Below are 20,988 nucleotides of genomic sequence, written 5' to 3'. Positions count from 1 at the left end.
CATATTTGGAAATGCCAATAAGACTCTTTTAAAAGTGACTTTTTATGAATTTTCTGTCATCTCGTAATTTAACATTATTTATGTGCCAATATTATAAAACATTGTGCTAAAAAAATAAGGAGGCAGAGAATTCGTGAAGAGTCTCATTTTTCAGACTCTCCTTAGCATTTCTTTTACTTATAATAATTGATTGTAAAGAATATATCATTCGTGTTCATGTATTTACTAATAACTAAATGAATGAAAAAGCGGGTAACTCTTGTTAGTTTGAGTATGAAATATCTTAAAAGCGAAAGTACGCGACAAATAAACAAATTGTTTATCTCATATCCATTATTTCTTATTTAACTGAGTAAAGATGTCCAAAATGATTTGAGGTAATACTAGGGAGATCATTTATTTAAATTATATTTTATAAAGGGTGATGATAGGGAAACCAAACGATATAGACACTGATGATGGATTACTACTTAAGTGTTTATTAACATGTTTATTTCCTATTGGTGCAAATTTAGTTTAAAAATTTGGTCTTCCTAGCCTTATTCTTTTGTAAACCATCTGACGTGATTGTTTATGACTGTGTTATTACTTAAGTGTTAATTAACATACTTATTTCCTATTTTGTGACACATCACATAATTTATAAATTTAGTTTAAAAAATTAATTTACCTAGCATTACTCAATGATTTGGCTAACGATATTGTGTTGTACCCGCCTTATAAGAACTTGTCCTATCCCCTAGGAATGTATTAGACCCACAAAGAAACAAAGGAAAAGAGAATCTTAATAAAAACACAGAGAAAAATGTCTTCGGTCTGTGATAGAAAACATGATATATGATCAAAAATTGTACTGAGCAGACAAGAACCTTTTCATAATTTTCTTATCCGGATGTTTTTCTGTTTTTTCTTTCCCAATCCTTTGCTAAAACGTGTCCAGATAGAAGTTTGCTTAGACCATTATTTCTTCCCACCATCTATTTTTAGATTTTTTGCGGGCATTAATTTCAATATTTATATATACTGATGAACAAAGGCATAATACATAATATTTCTGAAGTTTTCTGAAAACCCTAAATTTTTCCAACCCTAAACTGTGTGCATCTCCTTGGCACTATCTTCATAAGTTATTCCGTTGGTTTGAACATCTAATCACACAAGGGCCGGCCTACTGTAATATAAGATAATATTGGCATGAAATTATATGGCAATTTATATGTGGGATTTTTGAACTTTAATTCTTCAAGAAGATTAAAATTTAATAAAAATTTGGTGTTAGATTGAATATTGATTTTAGTGTGTACTTAATTCAAATTCCTATTATATTTTTGTTTTTATATTTAATAAATAACTTATTTAATGTCATTACATTAATTTTTAAATTTATTATTATTTTAATTCATTAATTTTATTTAACTTTCTCTAAATTCATTAATTTTTAATTAGTGTTCCTAAACGTCTGTATCATAATATTTTACTTATTAGTGTACCGAAATGTCCGTAACTAAATATATTGTAGTGAATTAGTGACACATAAGTGTACCGAAAATTTCGTACCTAACTATATGATACTAAACTAGTGTACTGAAATGTTGGTACCTAAATATATTACACTAAACTAGTGTACCGAAATGTCCGTACCTAAACATATTATACTAACTTAGTGTATCAAAATGTTTGTACCTAAATATATTGTAATGAATTAGTGGCAGATAAGAAAATATGCAAAAATATAAGTGTACCAAAAAATCTCTACAAAATTATTTTCTTATATAATGCTTACCATAGTGAAAATTAAAATTTATAACATTTTCATAAAATTAAAATCGATAAAAAAAAAAATAAAAAAAAAAACATTGAATGCATATGCTGGCATTGAATAGAGTCTATGGACTAAAATCAATTTTTAATCTTGTATAAGACATTTTTCTAAAATTTCATTTTATTTGGAATTAAAATCTAATTTTCTATTTATATATCTAATAAAACCCTATAAAGAAGCTGATATATGTATATATGTGTGTGTGTGTGTGTGTGTGTGTGTGAGACATGCAAAAACCCTAGCTAGCTACTTGATAAATAACAACACAAAGTGCTTACGGAAGAAGAAAATCAAGGGCTTTGCGCACAGGAAGCATGAAGGTACAGCATCGGCCATAGAATATTAGGTAGCACGCATGCCTATACAAAGTCGTCATGTCACCAATCAGAAACTTGGGGTCAGATACATAACTCCATGCTTGGCTCATGGATTTAAATATATAGTATATTGTTAATGTGGTACAATCCACCGGTCCACCTTAGCTAGCTAGAAAGTAGTTTTAGTTTGAATCGTAATGATAAAATTTCCTTTCTTTTAGTTATTCCTTTTCTATGTTGAAAAAGTTGGATTTACGTCTAAATCATCACTTGTCAAAACTACTCTAAGTTAGAAAGAGATGTTGCATGTATATGAATCACTCAAATATGATTCGGAAGTGTTTAATCGGAAATACAAAATGTAGGGATTAATGTATTATAATTGGTTAGCACTAGAGTGCTTCTGCATGATTTATGTACATATTTATTGATGCTATAAAAGGCTAGAAAGATATCATCACTAGCAAGCATAATAAGGATAAAAAGAAGCGTGTGGACTTTCTTTCCCCATGACAACTTAATCAAATTAATCAAATTAGACATATATATATATATATATATGAGTACCTTCGAAATGCTTTAGCTGTAACAACTTAATCAAATTAGACATGTAAAATTACTTTAGGGACAAGAAAACTCCAGGAAATCGACCTAAAAGGGACTTAAATGAGGTGGAGTTTTTAAATTTTAATCAATGTATAATTACCACAAATAGTCACTGCACAATAAATTGTCCCGCACAATGCCCCAAATTCCTTTGCTATCTGTGGTAAATGGTACATCCCCTACAAAAACTCACATTATGGATCACATCCAGATAATATTCCAAATGAATCTCATGACAAAGCAGGCTCATGTGATGAAAGCTAAGGTTGTAAGTTTTGAACCACAGATTTGAACATGGTGGTACAGACAGGGCAGAGACCATCGCCCGCAAGGAAATGAAAGCACTTAGACAAGCAACCAATATAACCATGGACTTTTTAGGGTTTTATTGTACACATTCACATTATATATCACCCACTCTAAGAAGTGGTACACTCGTCATCCTCTTTACTTTCATAGTTATCTCCTCCTTGAAAGCAACCTTAGAACAACCATGGCACTGGTATACATCATCATGTGGTCCTTGTTATTATGCCAGCCTAAAGAGGTCAGGCTTTAGCTAAAGCTACTCTAGAGAGAGAGAGAGAGAGAGAGAGAGGGACAGATAGAGGTGGTTTATATAAGTGGGGAGAAGGACGGCATGTAAAAATGGAAATAAAATTTGAGAAAGAAAGGGAATTAGTAGGTACATAAATATATACATAATGCAAAGAGGGCTTTCAATTGTCGATAGGATTATTGCCATATTCATATAAGATGGATGGGATTGGTTGTGTGGCTATTTCTCATTGGCTAGGGCTCTTAGAAGGTCTTGGTACAGGGCAGTGGCAAGTACAAGCATAAGCAACTTTTTCTTGACAGTGAGGGAGGGAGAGAGAGAGAGAGAGAGAGATAGAGAGAGAGCTAGCTTTTCAGCTTTCATTTCGTAAAAAAGCTTAACCGATAAGAACGCATGGGATGGGAGGGAACCCAGGAACATTCGTACATGGACATACTCAGTGAGAGAGAGAGAGAGAAAGAGAGGGATAGATGAGGCTTCTCTTCCTTTTGGTGACAGCGACATGAACGGAGATGCCCTAGTCAAAGGAGTACTTGCCCTATGAGAGTGCAGGCCTCACAGTTGGTAATGTCCCTTTGAGTTAAATAATTGTCCTCCCTTTCTAGGGTTAGACAGACGTGGAGGTTCATACTTCATGCATTAGTATCATTGATTCATTATGTATAGAAAAACACAAAAGAAGAAAAGAGAAAAGCTAACTATACTTGGAGCAACACACATAGATTTGTTCTTTTATTTTGCTTAGCTTTTGATGGTGTTTGGCCTCTCATGTGAGTTGTATATAATTACAAAGTAATACAAGGACTATTCTAACTATTGAAAATTAATGGTGCATGCCATGTCACTTAAATGATGATTGAGACATATAGAGGAGTAACTTAACTTTTTCTAAGAATAAGGTTGCTTAATTTTTCATGTGAGACAGCACATAACATTTTCTCATAACCTCTTACGTGTTGCAACATCCAAATCAAACATATAAGCAACATATATTGGGTTGCATAGATCACGTGTGACCTTTGTACTTCACATGAGCTAACTAATCGTGATAATTATCAAGGAATTAGTTGAAGATTCACTATAAAATTAATTAGCAATAAAGAAAGTAACTCTACTTCTGAGATGTGTGAGGACTTGAGGTTAAAAGATTCTCATATTGGTGAAAGAGAAACATTGCAAGAAGTTATAAGAGGTTGTATTGCTCCACATATTGCCAATTAATTTTATGATGAAACCTCATAAGAGGTTGTGTTGCTCTCCATATTGCCAATTAATTTTATGATGGAACCTCAGCTTTCTTCATAGTATTAAAGTAGGTTGGTTCACGTGCTGAAACCCAACTAGCATATGTGATCCACGTCACCCAATTCATGTTGTCCACTTGTTTGGCTTGAAAACCCACAACATGTGAGGGGGCAGTGTAAGGATATGAAGATAAAAGAATACCACATCTTTAAAAGGAAAAACCTTATAAGAGTTTACTAGAGATTGAATTACTCCTCATACTACCAATGAGTTTTATAATAAACCTCAACTTTTCGATACAGACATGTAGATCACTAAACTTTTTGAGTGGGAAATCACTCCATATCCTCACAATATTCATATAAATTATAATTGAAATAAATAAGTTAATTATAGTTGAATCTTACCAAAACAAACCACAAAATCCACTCTCCATCTTTATGTGTGTGTGTGACGCTATCTAGCGACTGTGGTGTATATGTCTCTGTCTTTATTTTTTTTATTTTCTTTGATAGAGAATCTAGGTTATTGAATTAAGGGGTACTTTGATCCTGTTGTTGTTGAATTTAGACCCTTTTTTTACTTTTCAATTTTAATTTCATTTCTTAATTTATGACTATTTACTTAAAATTTTAATTTGTTTATTTTAATATGAAAATTAGACCACTTTGAAAATAGTTAAAAGAAAATTTATTTATCATCATATATGATACATGTACCATAGGTTGATAAAATACATTTAACATATGATAGAGGCATCAATGAAAATAGCTAAAAATTAATCTACCTATGATCCATGAAAATAGTTCAAAGAAATTTCATCTTCCAAAGGTTTATAAATTCATACTAGTATACATGTTGATATAATATAATAACTATAACATAAATTAGTTAACACAGTTAACTTGGGATGGAGGTAAAAGAAAAAATTAAGATACGAATTAGCAGAAGGAAAAAGAAGAAACAATAATTAATACTTATATTTAATCCTTAAATGAAGTAAAAGATAAACCTATAAATAAAAGATGGTATTTATCATAATTTAATAAAATATAATAAAAAACCTAAGTCAACAAAGTGGACTTAATCCAGTAATACCTAAGAACTTGGATTTATATCAAGTTTTCTTTTGAATGAATCTATACCAGGCAACCTGCAAACCACGTGAAGAGGTGGGGCAAATAGAAAGATTTTTATGTGTGTTCAGAATTCAGGATGAAAATCACATATTATTATACAATAGAATGAACACTTAAAAAATATTTTATTATGATTATATAATAATATATGATGTTTCAATACGTGTTTCTGATACATTAAAAAATCTCTTGTGAAAGTAGTACCAGGTGTTTTCCTATCTACTCAGTTGCTTCCACACATTATATTCTAAAGTGTAGAACCAACTTTTTGATGAAAAGACTAAGAAAAAGATAGCTCCTTGTCTCTGCAATAAATTGCCCCCTACTCTCCTTTGCTTCTTTACCTTACTACTTCCTTAATAGCTTCTCTCTCTCTCTCTCTCGCTCGCTCGCTCGCTCTGTGATTATATTCAACCCCTATGGACATATGGTGTTCTTGCTGTGCTGTCTTTCTCAACATCTCTATCTCCTAACCATGACGATCGATGGTAAATGTACGATCTCTCTCTCTGTCTATGTCTTTTTCTAGCTAGCCATAACCTTTTCTCTCTCGGGCAAACACAAAAGGAAACCAAATAAATACAGTACATATAGTTAAAGGTGTACATATTCATATTACTAATACGTACAATATATATACACATATGAATTATAAGTATATATAGCTATCTGAGTAGCACTGCAGGCAGCAGCTGTCTTTCTCAAGCGCTCAGCTGGCCGTAAATACAGTAACACACGGCTGTCTTTCTCAAAGCTGTCCTCCTATAATTTCTCTTACTACTTTTGCAGGAAAGGTGAAAAACAAGTGCACTGAAATCTCATTCAATGGCAATGGCTTCATCATCAAGTCGTTCTCAAAGCGCAAGCCAGGCCCAACGCCTAATTTCAGTCCAAACAATCAGTAAGCCGATATCCCCAAGAGTACAAATTGTACACTATAGATGGTAGCTAGCTAGGGTTAATTTGGAAATTGAAAGCAACCAAACAAGCTAAGAGTCTAAGAGGGAGATATAACATGTTTCCCTCACACAACAACAATCTTAACGAATTAGTACCCGTGTCTTATCCTCATGTCGATCAATCAATTTTCCATAGCTGGCCATTTCACCATGACAATTCTACATTAACTCCCAATTCCCTTACTATTCTCAACCCCAATCCCAACTCCAGGCAACAAGAAGGAGGAGAAGAAAACCTTCATCAACAACATCAACACCTTCCTTTTTCTTTGCTCTACTTCCCCTCTCCGTTTGAAGACGACGACGTTTTACTCTTTGATCAGCAACACCATCACCAAGAACCTGACCATATTGAGCTTTCACTTCACCAGTCTCAAGAACCACCTTATTTTATGAAGGAAGCTGCTGCTGCTGCCGCTGATGACAACACCGTAGTAGGCAATGATCATCAGAAGACCACTACTACTAGTGTTAATAGAAAAATGGTGGACTGGGATTCCAACAAAAAGGGCCATCGCATGAACATGGATGATCAGCCGCAGATCCCGAGAAGGAGGACTTGCAAGAGAGATCGCCACAGCAAGATCAACACTGCCCGAGGCCCCAGGGACCGTAGGATGAGATTGTCCCTCGAAGTTGCCCTTAAGTTCTTTGGCTTGCAAGACGCGTTGGGGTTTGACAAGCCCAGCAAAACCGTGGAGTGGTTGCTCATTCAGTCGGAACCTGCAATCAAGAAACTATCAAGAGATCATCATCGACAATTCAACTACAAACACATGGTGAGATGTGCAAAAACCACATCTCCAGCTACTTCGGAGTCGTGCGAAGTGCTATCCGGCGTCGATGAGGCTCCAACAAACGTTAACATTAGTAGTAATGGTAAAGTAAGAAGCCGCGGGATCAAACCCTCAGCCAAAGAGAGAAAGATTGTCCACAGGCAATCAAGGAAGAGCGCATTTCACCCTCTTGCAAAGGCTTCCAGGGAAAACGCAAGGGCAAGGGCGAGGGAAAGAACAAGAGAAAAGATGCAGAGGTCAAAGAAGCCTAGTAATGATCAGGCAAATTCAAGCCGTTTGAGTTCTTGGAACCCATTTGAAACTGAGGAAGAATCACCAATTCACAACAACAATATGACCAGTACTACTAATGATCAGCCCAATTCAAGGGCGGTGCTGCGAGATTACCCTGATGAGGTTGAAGAACCATTAAGCAGCTCCCAAGCCGGAGATATTCAAGACATGGTTGTTGATCATGGTACTACTCATGATGCTATGGTGGTACTGGGAAAGTGGAGTCCTCCTCCAGTTTTCACTCGTCTCCAGCAAAACACCGGTATTTCCCAAGAGGTAACTTCCACCACCAAGTTTCAACTTCTCTAATGTATATATTTTCACAACAAATTATAAAATGTCTGAAAATTATGATAGAAAAAGGCCGTACTCAATCGACATATTGTGGATGCTATAACAAATGTGCATCAAGTATTGTCGATTGAGGTACGATCACTAATCTAAAAATCGATCCTAGACGGCTAATTATCGTTCCGATTAATACCTAAGCATTTGAAAATTAAGAAAGGACGTCCGCCTAGCATCCGCCTAGACCAGTTGAGGCTCCCGCCTAGACCATCTAGGCACCCGTCCAGACCCGCCTATCTAGATTGTCTAGACGCCCACCTAGACCAGCTAAGGCACCCTCCTAGGCACTTAACTAGGTTGCGACTCATTTAAACAGAAAATAAATAACTTTCAATTTATATTAATTTATTCTAATAAATCGTAAGAAACTTGTTGAATACTTAAATGATCACACTATATTTGTTCCCTATATTTTCATTATATTCAAATACTTCTTTATACGGATGCCATTTTATCTTATAATTTATGATGAAATTATATATATTAATTATAAACAGGCTTATTTACACGAAATATAATGGATTTATTTAAATCCGTCTAAGCGCTAGACCTTAATTCGTTGCTCAATTAGCGTTTAGTGTCTTTTAGAACCTAGATAGTAAGTATTTGCTATGGCTTCTTCTGACAACACCACATAACTCTTAATTTGCAGCACCAACAGTTTGCAGACTTTCAATTCTTTGGCAAACCATGGGAGGTCGACAACAATACTCATAATCAATCTATTCTAAGTGGAAATTTTCTCTCTTGAATCATTAAATCTCAATTACAAGTGCCTGAAAAACATTCTGATCAGTAATTCGTGTACATGTTTATTCTGTTTGGAATAATGTAATATAGCAAATTAAGTGTCTTAATTTTCAATCGTTGTGTACTTTCCCTCTAAACTAGTATATGTAAATTAATGATTTACATCTACATCCTTTGCACTAAGGAAATTTTCGGTTTGAACTCTAAAATAGCTTTCCCTGCTTATGATTTTATGCTGATGTAACATATTTGTATCCAGCACATTTTTTTTTGTTTGGGGTACAAGGCTTAGTATTTAGGGCATATATTTAAAAAATAATTAACTAAAAGTCCATAACAACATATGATTTTCCACTTGATGAATATGTCATTTGCTTTTTTTTTTTTTTTTTTTTTTTTCCTCCAAGCTCTAAATTTTTTTTAGTAAGGTTTAGGGTCACTTCTCATGCATATAGTATGCAATATCCATATGTAGTTGAACTAAGTGCATACCAGTCAATAAATTCTGGCTATTAATCAGCTTATCTTTTTAGAAGTGATTGAATAGACCCTTGAGTGATCCACTAATTCCCAAATTCAAGTCATATGCATGCATGCTTCCAAAAGTCCATTGAGGCCTGATGAGGAGAGAAATATCAACAGACAAATGATCCTTCACTTCGTCACTTTTATGTAATGTTTAAAATATCTACGAAATTGTTAAATATCTGAAAAATCAATGATCGATGTAGAAGATGAGTTGAACTGAAAACTTCAATTTATATCAGCGAGATAGAAAAAAATTAATAAATATCAATGATATTTATCGATATATCCATCAATATTTACATAAATATGGATATCAATCTTTCCATATAGTTCGATATTATAAAGAGTGCTTTCATCGTGTCATAAATTCTGAATGGAAGACGATGCAGGTATCATGTACATATGGAATTTTGTGTAGGGGAAAACGCAAAAGGAATAATAACATTAAATTCTAGTAACCTATAATCATGATAGAAGTTGATTTGTTTAAACATGTGTAATGAACTTGGATTAATTAATAGCTATGAGATCATATATTTAATTTCATTACAGTTATAGTGCAGATTCTTATAGCACCTAGCAGGCAAAGACCACAGAATAGCCCATATTACATTTTTCAGAATTTAAATAAGCTATCAAGACTGAAAAAAGCAATAAGCTATTACATAATTCCATCCTATAATACTAGGTGTCGAGTAAAATGTGTAATGTATGCATTTTTCTCGTTTGTAAAGCTACTGCTAAATGTCATCTTTCTTTTTTCTGTGTTAGTGAGCATGCATGAAAGAATTACGTGTCTCATCTAACCATTGACAACAAATAACCTTCCAATTTAATTAGCGAGTCAGGTACATATATACATTGGTGAATTGTTCCATACATCGATCGAGCATTAAGAGTAAAAATACTGTTTATTAGTTGAGTTGTGTAAACTGAAACTTGAAAACCACCCTTCGGGTCTTAGCCTCGCTCTTATGTAAATTGCACTCTTTCCTTTAATTCTTTAAGCTGACTGCAGGTGATAGTTGGGGGAAGATAAATAAGAAAATAGGAAAGTAAATAGAAATCCTTGAAAGTCAATTTAATCGGATGGAAGGTTAATAATGTTTATTTGGCTTTAGGAATATTATCTGGCATGTATATATGTATGTAAATATATATATTTACACAATCACAATCACATATAGGAATTTGAGGGTTTGCAACTTTATTTGGATAAACACTTCAAATTTTTTAGTGAATTATTATCCCTTGGATTTGAGGTAACTACATTTCCGTATCTCTTGCTGAAGGGTAAAGTTCATAATGTTTAACTTAGATATGTTTTCAAAGTTTTAATTAGTAAATTCCTTATCATCACACACACACACACGCGTTTATATATTATTACAAGCGAATCTATACATTAATCTATACTAAAGAGAGTAAGATGGTTTAAACCTTGGGAGCAGTGGGTTGAAGAGAAATTACCCTAATCACTAGGACAATTCACCACTTCTCTTAACTATCAGAGCAATATCTACCAGAAGCTATCATATATGGTTTATAAAACAAATTACTCTTTTGGTGGTAGGAAACATGTATCAGTACGTACTTGCTTCCACAGGATTACGTTTTTTTTTTTCCTCCATAATTTATTGTATAATAGCACTGAAAACAACAAGAAAACTCTCTTTCCAAATAGTATGGATATTATGTGGAAGATTGCGGCTTCAAATTTATGTAAAATGACATGATGCAACACATCATACCATCCAATACTTCCGAGTCTTTTTCGATCAGAATGTGCGGTGTGGAAGGTGGTGATTGTGATATGATGTTGGACTTGCTGTTTGCTAATTACCTTTATATTTACATTTAAGTTTATCCGTGAAGTTTAGCATCATATTTGATCAATGACTCTAATTAAATTTTGGATATAAGGCACGGCATTTTTTTTTTTTTTTTTCAGAGAACCTCAACAGTATGATTGGTAAATCGAAGATTTTTGAAGTACTTCTTTCTCTTCACAATAACAAGTGCAATACAAATTTATCCATATTAATCTAATTTAAAAAATACACACACACACACACACACGCACACATCGAAAAAGTTTCCTCTTCTCCTCTCCTAAGTTCCCAATTTCATTTTTAACTTTTACAGGTTATGGTGGGATGGTTGTGCAACTTCACTAAGTTTAATTTAAAACGAATTACAAAAAATTGGAAACGGTGAGCAAGACAGAACTAATGGTTCAATGACAAAATTCTGAAAAGAGCGAATAAGAAAAATTCAATAACCGTACGTTCCATTTGGATTTTACGATTTGTCCTATCTTGAAAATTCTATTAAAAAATTCAAAGTGCCAAAATAGTGGATGGCAGATTTGTCATGGAAATATTTCAGATGTCGTCTTGCCCGTCAAAAGTAAACACACAAAAAAAGGGTAACATGCTAATACACAAGCGGTCTATAGGCGATAGTGCGATAAGGGAAATCCGGCTATGACCGGCTAAAGTACGCGAGCTAGAATGCATCGGATGTGTGGTTTAGCCACAATTTTAGGATAACTAATGAAAGTAACTGTAAATTTAAATTTTAATCAAAGGATAAAAATATGTTGTAAATAAATAGTATCATTAGTGATTTTTTAGAGTAAAAATATCATTTTTATTAAAAACCAAAAATGTTTTATTAAAACTTCGTTTTGTTTTTACCTTTTCCATCTTTTAGTTAATGTTTTCTTACTTTTCCTGACTAAATGTTTAAGAGTGTATACGCGACTCGTGAATTTCATCAAGTTTGTGCATTCTTAAGTTCACAAAAAATTGAATTATTTCTTCAATTGGCCTATTTAACGAAACCCTATTCCTCCATACCGGCCGATATATTGCACAATGCCGGATTTTGGTTTTCTTTTTTTCGTCTTAAGTTCAGATGATTCCATTCCATGCATGACAATGGCTATCAATTCATACTTCTCCTAAAGAAAAAGGAAACATAAGGCTAACAAGAAATGGAATCATAATACAGCTGCAGTAAGAATGGTACAAAGAAAAAACTGCAAGAACCTAGAAAGCAGGATTTTCAGGTAAGTTTATTAAAAGTTTAGTTCCCCATTAGCAAAAGATTGAGCCTCGTAATGTTTTAGTCGAACTAAAGGGAAAGATGGCAGATGGAAAACTGCAAAGTTCCGGATTTAACTGGCGATTGCACCTTTTGCCTAACCCAGAAATCTTACACGCTATTTAGATTCTTTTTAAATTTTGTTTGGAACAGACCGATGCTTTTTTTTTTTAATAACAAATTAAAAAAAATAAAGAATGGTAAAAAGCACCCAAAGACCATTAGACCATCTTCAATCTTTGAATTAAAATATAAAATTTTAAGCTAAAAAGTTTAGATTTTCAACTTTTCGAGGATAAGATTTTAGTATGAGATTATTATGATAACTTTTTTGTTAAAACAAAAATTTATGTAAATTATTCTAATTTAATTTTATGAATATTTAATCTAAAAACATTTAGATTTTAATAAATATTAAAAAATTACTAAATCGATCTCATAAAACTTGTGAAATAATAAACAAAAATAAAACACATAAAAAATTATTTTTAATTATTTAATCGTTGAATTTAAACTTGAACCGTTAGATTTAACTATATTATATCTTAATTGTTAGATTCAACAAGTTTATAAATTTAAAAATATAAGAAATATATATATGATGAGTCAGCCAACTAAGTTCAGGAAATACTGTGCTGAATTTGTCCAAAAAACGATCTTTGAGTTAAAATTCATATTTGACATAAAGAGTGCAGTTGAGTAAGTTTAGAATTTAAAATTTGAATTTCCTCCAATAGTTGGAGTAAATTTTACTAGATTCCACAGGTTAATTTCAGGTGAAAAAAAAAAGATACCACACGTACATATATATACACACATGTATATATATATATATTATATAGAAATATGGACTATTTATTTCACATAAAAGAAAAAGGTTAATATGATATAAGAAAATAAGAACACTTGTAGATCTGATTAATTATTGCCCAAAAAATATAATTAATTATATCAAAACCCTGTAAACTTCGATCTGATCTGATATCGACAACTATAAAGGATTATCAAAACAAACCATTATTCGTAAGGGATAACAAAGCCACACACATCCCAGATCTTGTAATTTACACGGCTAACGCCCGACACCCCAACAGAGATATTCTTGAAGAAATTAGACAAAAGCCAAAACAGAAGTTGTTCATAGCATTGATCCGGCCGCAAAATCTATTCCCTCAACATCTCCTTATTTTATGTTATTTTTCAAAGTGGAAAAAGGCAAATCAACAAACCCTAAAAGGAAGTATGTCATGTTTCTATTTTTGAGCATGTAAACTCTCACCTTCTGTGCTCTCCCTTGAAGTTGATGCAGAGCCACACAAAAACAAAATAAACAAAAAAATGCAAAAGAAAAACTAAGATCTACAAAATTAGGATGAGATTCCCAAAAACCAGGGGGGAAAAGCATAATATTAATCAAGAATTTCCTCTTCCAACATCGATCTGAGAGAGAGAGAGAGAGAGAGATGGAGGGAGGGGAAGGAGAAAAGAAAATTAAACTTCGTCCAACCTAAACGCTGAGAAACCCTAACAGAAGCGCCTGAGACGCATGAGAAACCCTAGTTGGGAGAAAGAAAAAGCAAAATTAAACCTGAAAGCCCAACTGGTGAAAGGCAGAAGGAGCTTGTCTTTGAGTGGTTGGACCAACTGTAGAAGTGGGAGACACCCAATCAGGTCCATATTCGGACTGATGAGAACTGACGCTTCATTTGGGATTTGCCGTCTAACCCATTATTCTCGCTAGTGCAACAAATAATGGCACTACCACTGCTGGCCTTTTTTTTTTTTTTTCTGCTACGAGGAATGCTAGTAATTTTACTGCTGGACCTTTGTGCTCACCTTTCAAATTTTCATCTTTAAATGTTGTGGGTAATCAGAATTTTCTATATTTTTGGCGCACCTTTAAAAACCAACTTGATAGAGTCAACCAAATCCAAAATCTTTAGTCATCTATCAATTATTCAATAAAACATACGAACAATGTTATTAAATTAAACACTAGATTTTTTACAACGTTATTAATCAAACAAGGTTAAATGATTTCTAATTGAATGGATTTTTACGACATTATTATTTAAACTGAAAATTTGATATTACCCCTTGAAACTATATTTCCTCTACTAAAACCCATGTGCTTTGTTTTCTTGAATAAACCCATTGACTAGCCTCCAATTAAAACAAATTCTTTAATTAAGTTTGACTTTCAAATTGTGTATTTTTCGAAGCCTAAACTACCCCTATTAATACTTGGATGGGGTTTTTGGATCAGTTACTTGTTATATCCATTTAATTAATTATATAATTTTACAAAATAATTCATGCCATTCATGTATATTCAATGTATTAACTTTCAAATTGTTATAACGTGCCAATTGAAAAATAATAATACTAATTTCATAATTTTGTGCATTACATATATAAGTTAATTTACCTACCAACACAACAATAAACCTAAAACAGCTTCGGCTAATATTCCAATCCCTAATACACAAAACAAAAGCTATATGTTCCGCACAATTCTTGCCTACAAAATAGTGTAATTTACCTATTACATCAAACCAAAATTTAAAGGGTCTAGTTTACTTTCAAAATGGTCTAATTTACCTACATGATTTATGTGCATTAGATTAAAAGTTTATTTAATTGCCTACAAGCACAAACCCACAACATTCGAACATTATCTAATATCACTAATTTTTTTTTTTTTGGAATAGGTAAATTAATTTAAATGTAGGTAAATTAGTATAATATTAATAAGTAGGTAAATTAATTTAAATGTAGGTAAATTAGTATAATATTTTATAAGTAGGTAAATTAATTTAAATGTTGGTAAATTAGTATAATATTTGTATGTAGGTAATTACATGATTCAAAATGCAGGTTTATTAGTATATATTTTTAAGTAGGTAATTATTTGTATGTAGGTAATTACATATTCCAATTATTTTTTTCCGTCAAGATTGTCTTTCTCTTTAAATTTGGTAAATTAATTTATATCTATGCTAATATTATGAGACAAGAAAGGTAAAATATCCATATGGATTTAATTGCTCATCATAATTAGGATGAGTAATAACATTTATTGACCAAATTAGGATTCTATGGCATAAGTTGTAATTGTATTGTAATAGTTGGTCATATATTTGTCTACATGGTAGGCTATTTGAAATTTGGGTTTTATTTGAATGTTTAAATTTAGATGGGTTTTTATTTGGAAAATAGGAGTTTCAAGGGTCTATATCTAAAGAACCCTTATTTAAATGATGTACCAGAAAAATTGATGGTTCATAATCAACCAGGAAAAAATATGAATGAAAAAGATAATGTACAAATACTGTTATCCACAAATACTATGATTACAGATATTTGAATTAAACTAAAACAAACTTAAGTTGGAATCGTTGTGGACACTTGTTTAACAGAACTATTTTAGAGAGTTGCCTACCATGAAAACGAAAAAGTTGACAAGGAACACCAAAGCTAGTGAAGTACGATAAAACATTATTAGATAAGCTTTCACATTTGGTCATGTATCCATGTACAAGATCATGTTGGAAGGGACTAATGAACAATAGTGCAGCTAATCTCAGGCGCAAGCCCAAGCTATCTTAATCTCATATGTCATCAAAAGCAAAATTTTGGGTCAACAAATGCCATCAAATTCAGTTTGAACTAAATCAAGCAAATATTGGATATTTCAGCACTTGATTATTTCTGTTAAGTACATATATGCACTATTATATGTCAAACAATCAAACTTTATGGTTGTGAAAGTTAAATTTATGACAAGGAAAAATTGCTCAAAGATGGCTAATTAAGCAGAAATTTAAAGGTGCCAAGGACTACTCACATTGAGCTGTGCATGCATACAGGTGGCAAACACATTTAAGTCCTCAATAACATTTTCTTCTACTCTTCATAAATCCTTGATTTGAAAGATATAAGAAATGTAGATCATCAACAGCAAAAGTCAACTGCGAGATTAACAACTGTAGGTGCTGGAGATTAAGTGAAACAACATTTTTAATAAGCCAGCAAACCTCCCACCAGAAACAATCAAACCCTAGCTTAACCAAAACCAAAAAAGATAAAAGAACTCTTGAAATAAATAAAGAAGCAAACTAATCTAAAGATAAACTTAAAAAACAGACTAGCTCATACGTACATGCGTATATAGATATATTACTACTTGTGCAAGATGGTAATGGCCGTTCAAATTACTTCTGGAATCGGAAACTTACATAACAATTTTCTGTAATTTTTGTAGTGGTATATCATCAGCACATTACTATGCTAAAATAATTAACTAGAAGTGTGCAGACTGTTAGGAATATTGCATATATTCCTAACACAGACTTATGTAGTTAAATGTTACATATACATATGAAACATATATTCAAAATAAAAGGTTGAAAAATATATTAATAGGAACTACCAATTTAATCATTAAATTTCAGTTTATGCTAATTCGATCTGTACATTTAGTATTTCCCAAAGTCGAAACGAGTCTAATTAAATCAAACATTTTAAATTCACAATACTGAAATATATATATATGTCCCCTGTTTCAAGATTTTAAGGAGTTATCTAATACTTCGACTTATATAAGGGAGCAAAGTAAGACACAAGACCACGATAAATTAGAAACGGAAGTATGCTTCATGTGTTAATTAAGCACTAAGAATGAACTAGAGACCATATAATCGATCCTAACCATGATGAATTTCAACATAAGGTCCAGTTTTCTTACCAGCAGACAAGACTAATGAACTGCTACTAACACTAAAGATAATGAATAAGATACAAACGGAAGGAATTAAGGTGACCTACCTTGAAGTAAGCATAAGGATTAAGGGTTACCTGACGATGAAGCGATTTCTTGCACCGATAAAAAAATCCCCCCACTCTCTACAATTAACCCTAATGGCACAAGCTTATGCAATAGACCAAAGCGCACTCAACTTAATCTCACCTATTAAGGTACTGACTTTGGCTTATCAAACCACATTCTTACCTTACCTACATCTTCTTTGACTAAATAAAAGCATAAAAAAACAGTGACCAGCCCAATAATATTACATGGTGTCCAAACAATTGATTTCTTACATAGCATCATGTCCTCTTACGTTGGCTACAATATTTAAAGAAACAAGAATAAAAGCTTAACTAACTCGAGGGAGTACCACAGTTTTCTTTCAGAAGACAAATTTCAGTCTAAACAAAGAGAAATCGGATTGGATATGTTTGGGGGCTGAGAAAACAGACACTGGAGATTTATGATGCTTAGTTGAAGATGAGGGCTTGAGAGAAGCCATTCAATAATGTGCATATTCAATTAACTCTGACTTGAACATGTAAAAATATGCAGATATCACAAAGATAGCAGAGTAAGTTATGAAAAGAACACATTGGATTAGCTTCGAATCCAAGAGCGATAATTCGATCTGTTTAAAGAATCAAATCGAAAATCATCTTGTGAACAGATTCTAAGAATGCATATGGACCAAAGTCAGTGGAATCTGACCATGAAAAGTTACAAAAATACCAAAGATCTACAGACTATCTTAGCTAGCTTTAGAACCCTTAACCCTTTAGGAAGAAAATTTTGAACTGAATGCTCTATTCAATATTTTGCAGTTATAAGAGAAATTGCTCTTTGAATTCTACAGTATTCATCTATCCCTGTGACAACTTACAGAAAATCTGTTAACAAGTACAACTAATCGATCTAATTGACTGACACTCTCAACGGAGGCTATATATGGATTCTTTATGTAGATCTCTTCCAAAAGTTTAGCCTACAGGCTCTATCTCTGCACATGAATCAATTGTATTTCTCCTCTTATATAAATTCAATTTCATTTTTCATTTTTTGTATACCAGTACATCCCTAATATTTATTATATCACAATAATTTATTAAAAAGGAAAATATATATAGTTACTGCAATCTATTCTATTAAGAGAAAAAGGCTTGTCAACTTTTTACTCTCTTTTTTCATTTTTGCCCTCATTTTTATACATAATGTTGAAGGAGGGCAAAATAGTAATATTGTATCTTTTGATAAAATGACAATCATATCCCTATTTTTCCTATTTTACACTTTTTTTTTTTTTTTTTTTGAGAAATGACAATCATATACTTATTTTTTTAATTTTACCCTTACTTTTGATATACATATTTATATAAGAAGGATAAAATAGGAAAAAAGTTGATGATGAGACTTCTCTTAATAACACTTTTGATACATAAAGAGGACAAAATAGGAAAAAAAAAAGAAATTGTTGTTAAGGAGGCTTCGCTTTATATAATAGTATAGAACAAAATATGTACTTATTAAGAAAAATTGTTAATACACATAAAATGTGTTCTTTATGCTAGTAATCAATTAAAACAAGAAAAAGTAAATAAAAAAGATTAATTGACACAGATAGTACAGTAATCATTTGAAGCAGGTAAAGATAGAGAATGATACTCTTTTCTTCTAATCTCTCTTCCTTTTTCTTCTCTTCTGCTTGAATGGTTACAGTTAAATCACATTAATATTTTATATTAATTTTTTTATACAAACAATAAGATAAAAAATAAAAATATGAGAGGAGGAAATAAAAAAAAAATGAGAACATGATGGAAGAGAATCTGACTCTAAGTAAAATGGAGCAACTTTCCAGTTTCCACACATAGGACAAGATCGATATCAAGATTTGAAGGGAAACCGAAGCCCACAAATCTGGAAAAGGAAGATTCAGCAATAAATGCTATAAAAGCATGCGCCAGAATTAGTAGTAGTCGTTGGATTTCCAAACCAAAACTACAGGCTATTTCCTATTTGTATAGAGATAGCTAGCTACGATTGTCAATGCTATGATATTTAGAGCAACAGTGTTACAAACTTACATATTCGTGTCAAAGTTTCAGCCGGTGCCCACTACTATTTAACATATTAATTATTTATTTAGTTTAACATAGATGGTGCATTTAAAAAAAAAAAGGAAGATATTCATATTATCAGTAGTGAAATCATTTAATAAAACGAAACATGTTTCAACGCACTTACATGGAACCATTCTTTAGTGGGCTATATGTGAAGAAAACTCAACAATGGTAACCCTTTTTTATTTGGGGTTCAACTATTTTGTTTGGGAACTTCAAAGTTTTTCGAGTGCCCCATCGAGCCCAAGTGATTGGACTGCTTTGATTATGTCAAAGTTTCAGAGATGGTCTATCCTCTCGCTACTAATTAACATTGATATTATTATTTTTATATATTTGACCAGAAATTAGAAGAGGCCTGCTGAACATGGTCAATCTTTTATTTATTTCATTAAGTACGGTTAGTCTTACCAAAAGAAAAATTGATGTAGTCCAGAAATTAAGTTGTCTGAGATGTACTAAGATTAAAAGAAGGAAGCGACGTTCAATGAAGAAAAGTGATTGGAGAATTAGAAATTCCAAGTTTGAAGATTATTTGTCATTACCATATCTCGAGAGTTAATGTTCATGGACTTTTAGAGTAAGTGGACAAGCAAAAAACAAAGAAGAATCAATTTTGACAAATCTCTGGATTTTTAGTCTTGAGACTTGTTTTCCAGAAATTAGGGATCTATTGTAGGTATTAGTCTCGAGACCGTTTTGGCAAAAATATTTATTCCGTGTTTTTGGTATTTTAGGAAATTTTCGGGATTTAATTATTAACTATTTTATTTTTCTTTCGGAGCTAGGGTTTGCTTAGACTATATAAACAACTTTTAGGGTTGTATTCCGACATTCATTCATATTATTATTTATTAAACTTTAGGATTTTCTCTATTTTATGTAGGATTTTGAATTGTTGATAGACTTCAGCTTATGCTCTAGGATTTGACGATTATCAATCCTACTTTTCTCGTTTCTTGCTGCGTCAAAAACTTGGTTTGAGATTTATTCTAATTAGTTGACTGTAGGGTAATTCTATGGTACCTTAAACAAAATTGAGGTTGTAATAGTTTATAACACTATTAATGTTGATTATTAAATCAGGAACTAAGGTCTTGTTACAACATAGACGTAATTTATTATTAGTAAAAGTCATGGAATTACTCATTATTGTTATACATTTTTGTGCTCTCTACCTTCATATTTAGTCAGTTAATTGTATTATAATGTGACTTACATTCATTGTTTGAACTATAAGAAAGATATGTTTACTTTATAATCGTCAAAGTGTCCAAAATGTTACTATGTAATGATAAAATTGTTTCAATGTAGCTCACTAGACATTTATTGGATTTGTTTCAATTTGAATTAAAATAACTTTACCATTGTTCTTACAGTTAGGTCATAGCTAATAACACTAACTTACATTGTTCTTACTGTAATCATGTTGATTTTATGCTGTAGCGTCACATTAAATGTTATGCACGAAAGTGAGATTAAATTTGTAGACAAAATTTGCAAACTAAATGATACATTACCAATTAATAGGAATGAGCACGTTTATTAACGGTTAAGTAATAATCTAATCATTAACTTCCATATCATTTAGTTTACAAAATATTATT

General features: G+C 32.1%; 1 protein-coding gene across 2 annotated transcripts; it reads left to right on the top strand.

The window, feature by feature from the left end:
* The first annotated feature begins 5,979 nt into the window (after positions 1-5,979).
* Positions 5,980-8,983, top strand: LOC103938490 (transcription factor TCP12). 2 transcript variants are annotated; one of them, XM_009348501.3, is made up of 3 exons: positions 5,980-6,176; positions 6,478-7,993; positions 8,718-8,983. In XM_009348501.3, exons 2-3 carry the CDS (start codon positions 6,704-6,706, stop codon positions 8,814-8,816), a joined length of 1,389 nt encoding a protein of 462 aa, XP_009346776.2. In that variant the 5' UTR covers positions 5,980-6,176; positions 6,478-6,703; the 3' UTR covers positions 8,817-8,983. The 2 variants fall into 2 exon arrangements, with proteins under 2 accessions (XP_009346776.2, XP_009346767.2); XM_009348492.3 differs by having other exon boundaries at positions 5,980-6,182.
* The last annotated feature ends 12,005 nt before the right edge of the window (positions 8,984-20,988 follow it).

Source organism: the organism of the source record quoted next, unplaced genomic scaffold, assembly GCF_019419815.1.
Source record: "Pyrus x bretschneideri cultivar Hongxiangsu unplaced genomic scaffold, Pyrus_bretschneideri_v1 Contig3, whole genome shotgun sequence".
NCBI classification, from domain to species: domain Eukaryota; kingdom Viridiplantae; phylum Streptophyta; class Magnoliopsida; order Rosales; family Rosaceae; genus Pyrus; species Pyrus x bretschneideri.
This window is presented reverse-complemented; position numbering and strand designations above follow the sequence as displayed.

Coding starts and splice junctions, on each gene's coding strand:
- LOC103938490 (XM_009348501.3), top strand. CDS start 6,704: ATGTTTCCCTCACACAACAACAATCTTAACGAATTAGTACCCGTGTCT. Junction 7,994..8,717: donor ACACCGGTATTTCCCAAGAG/GTAACTTCCACC, acceptor CTTAATTTGCAG/CACCAACAGTTTGCAGACTT.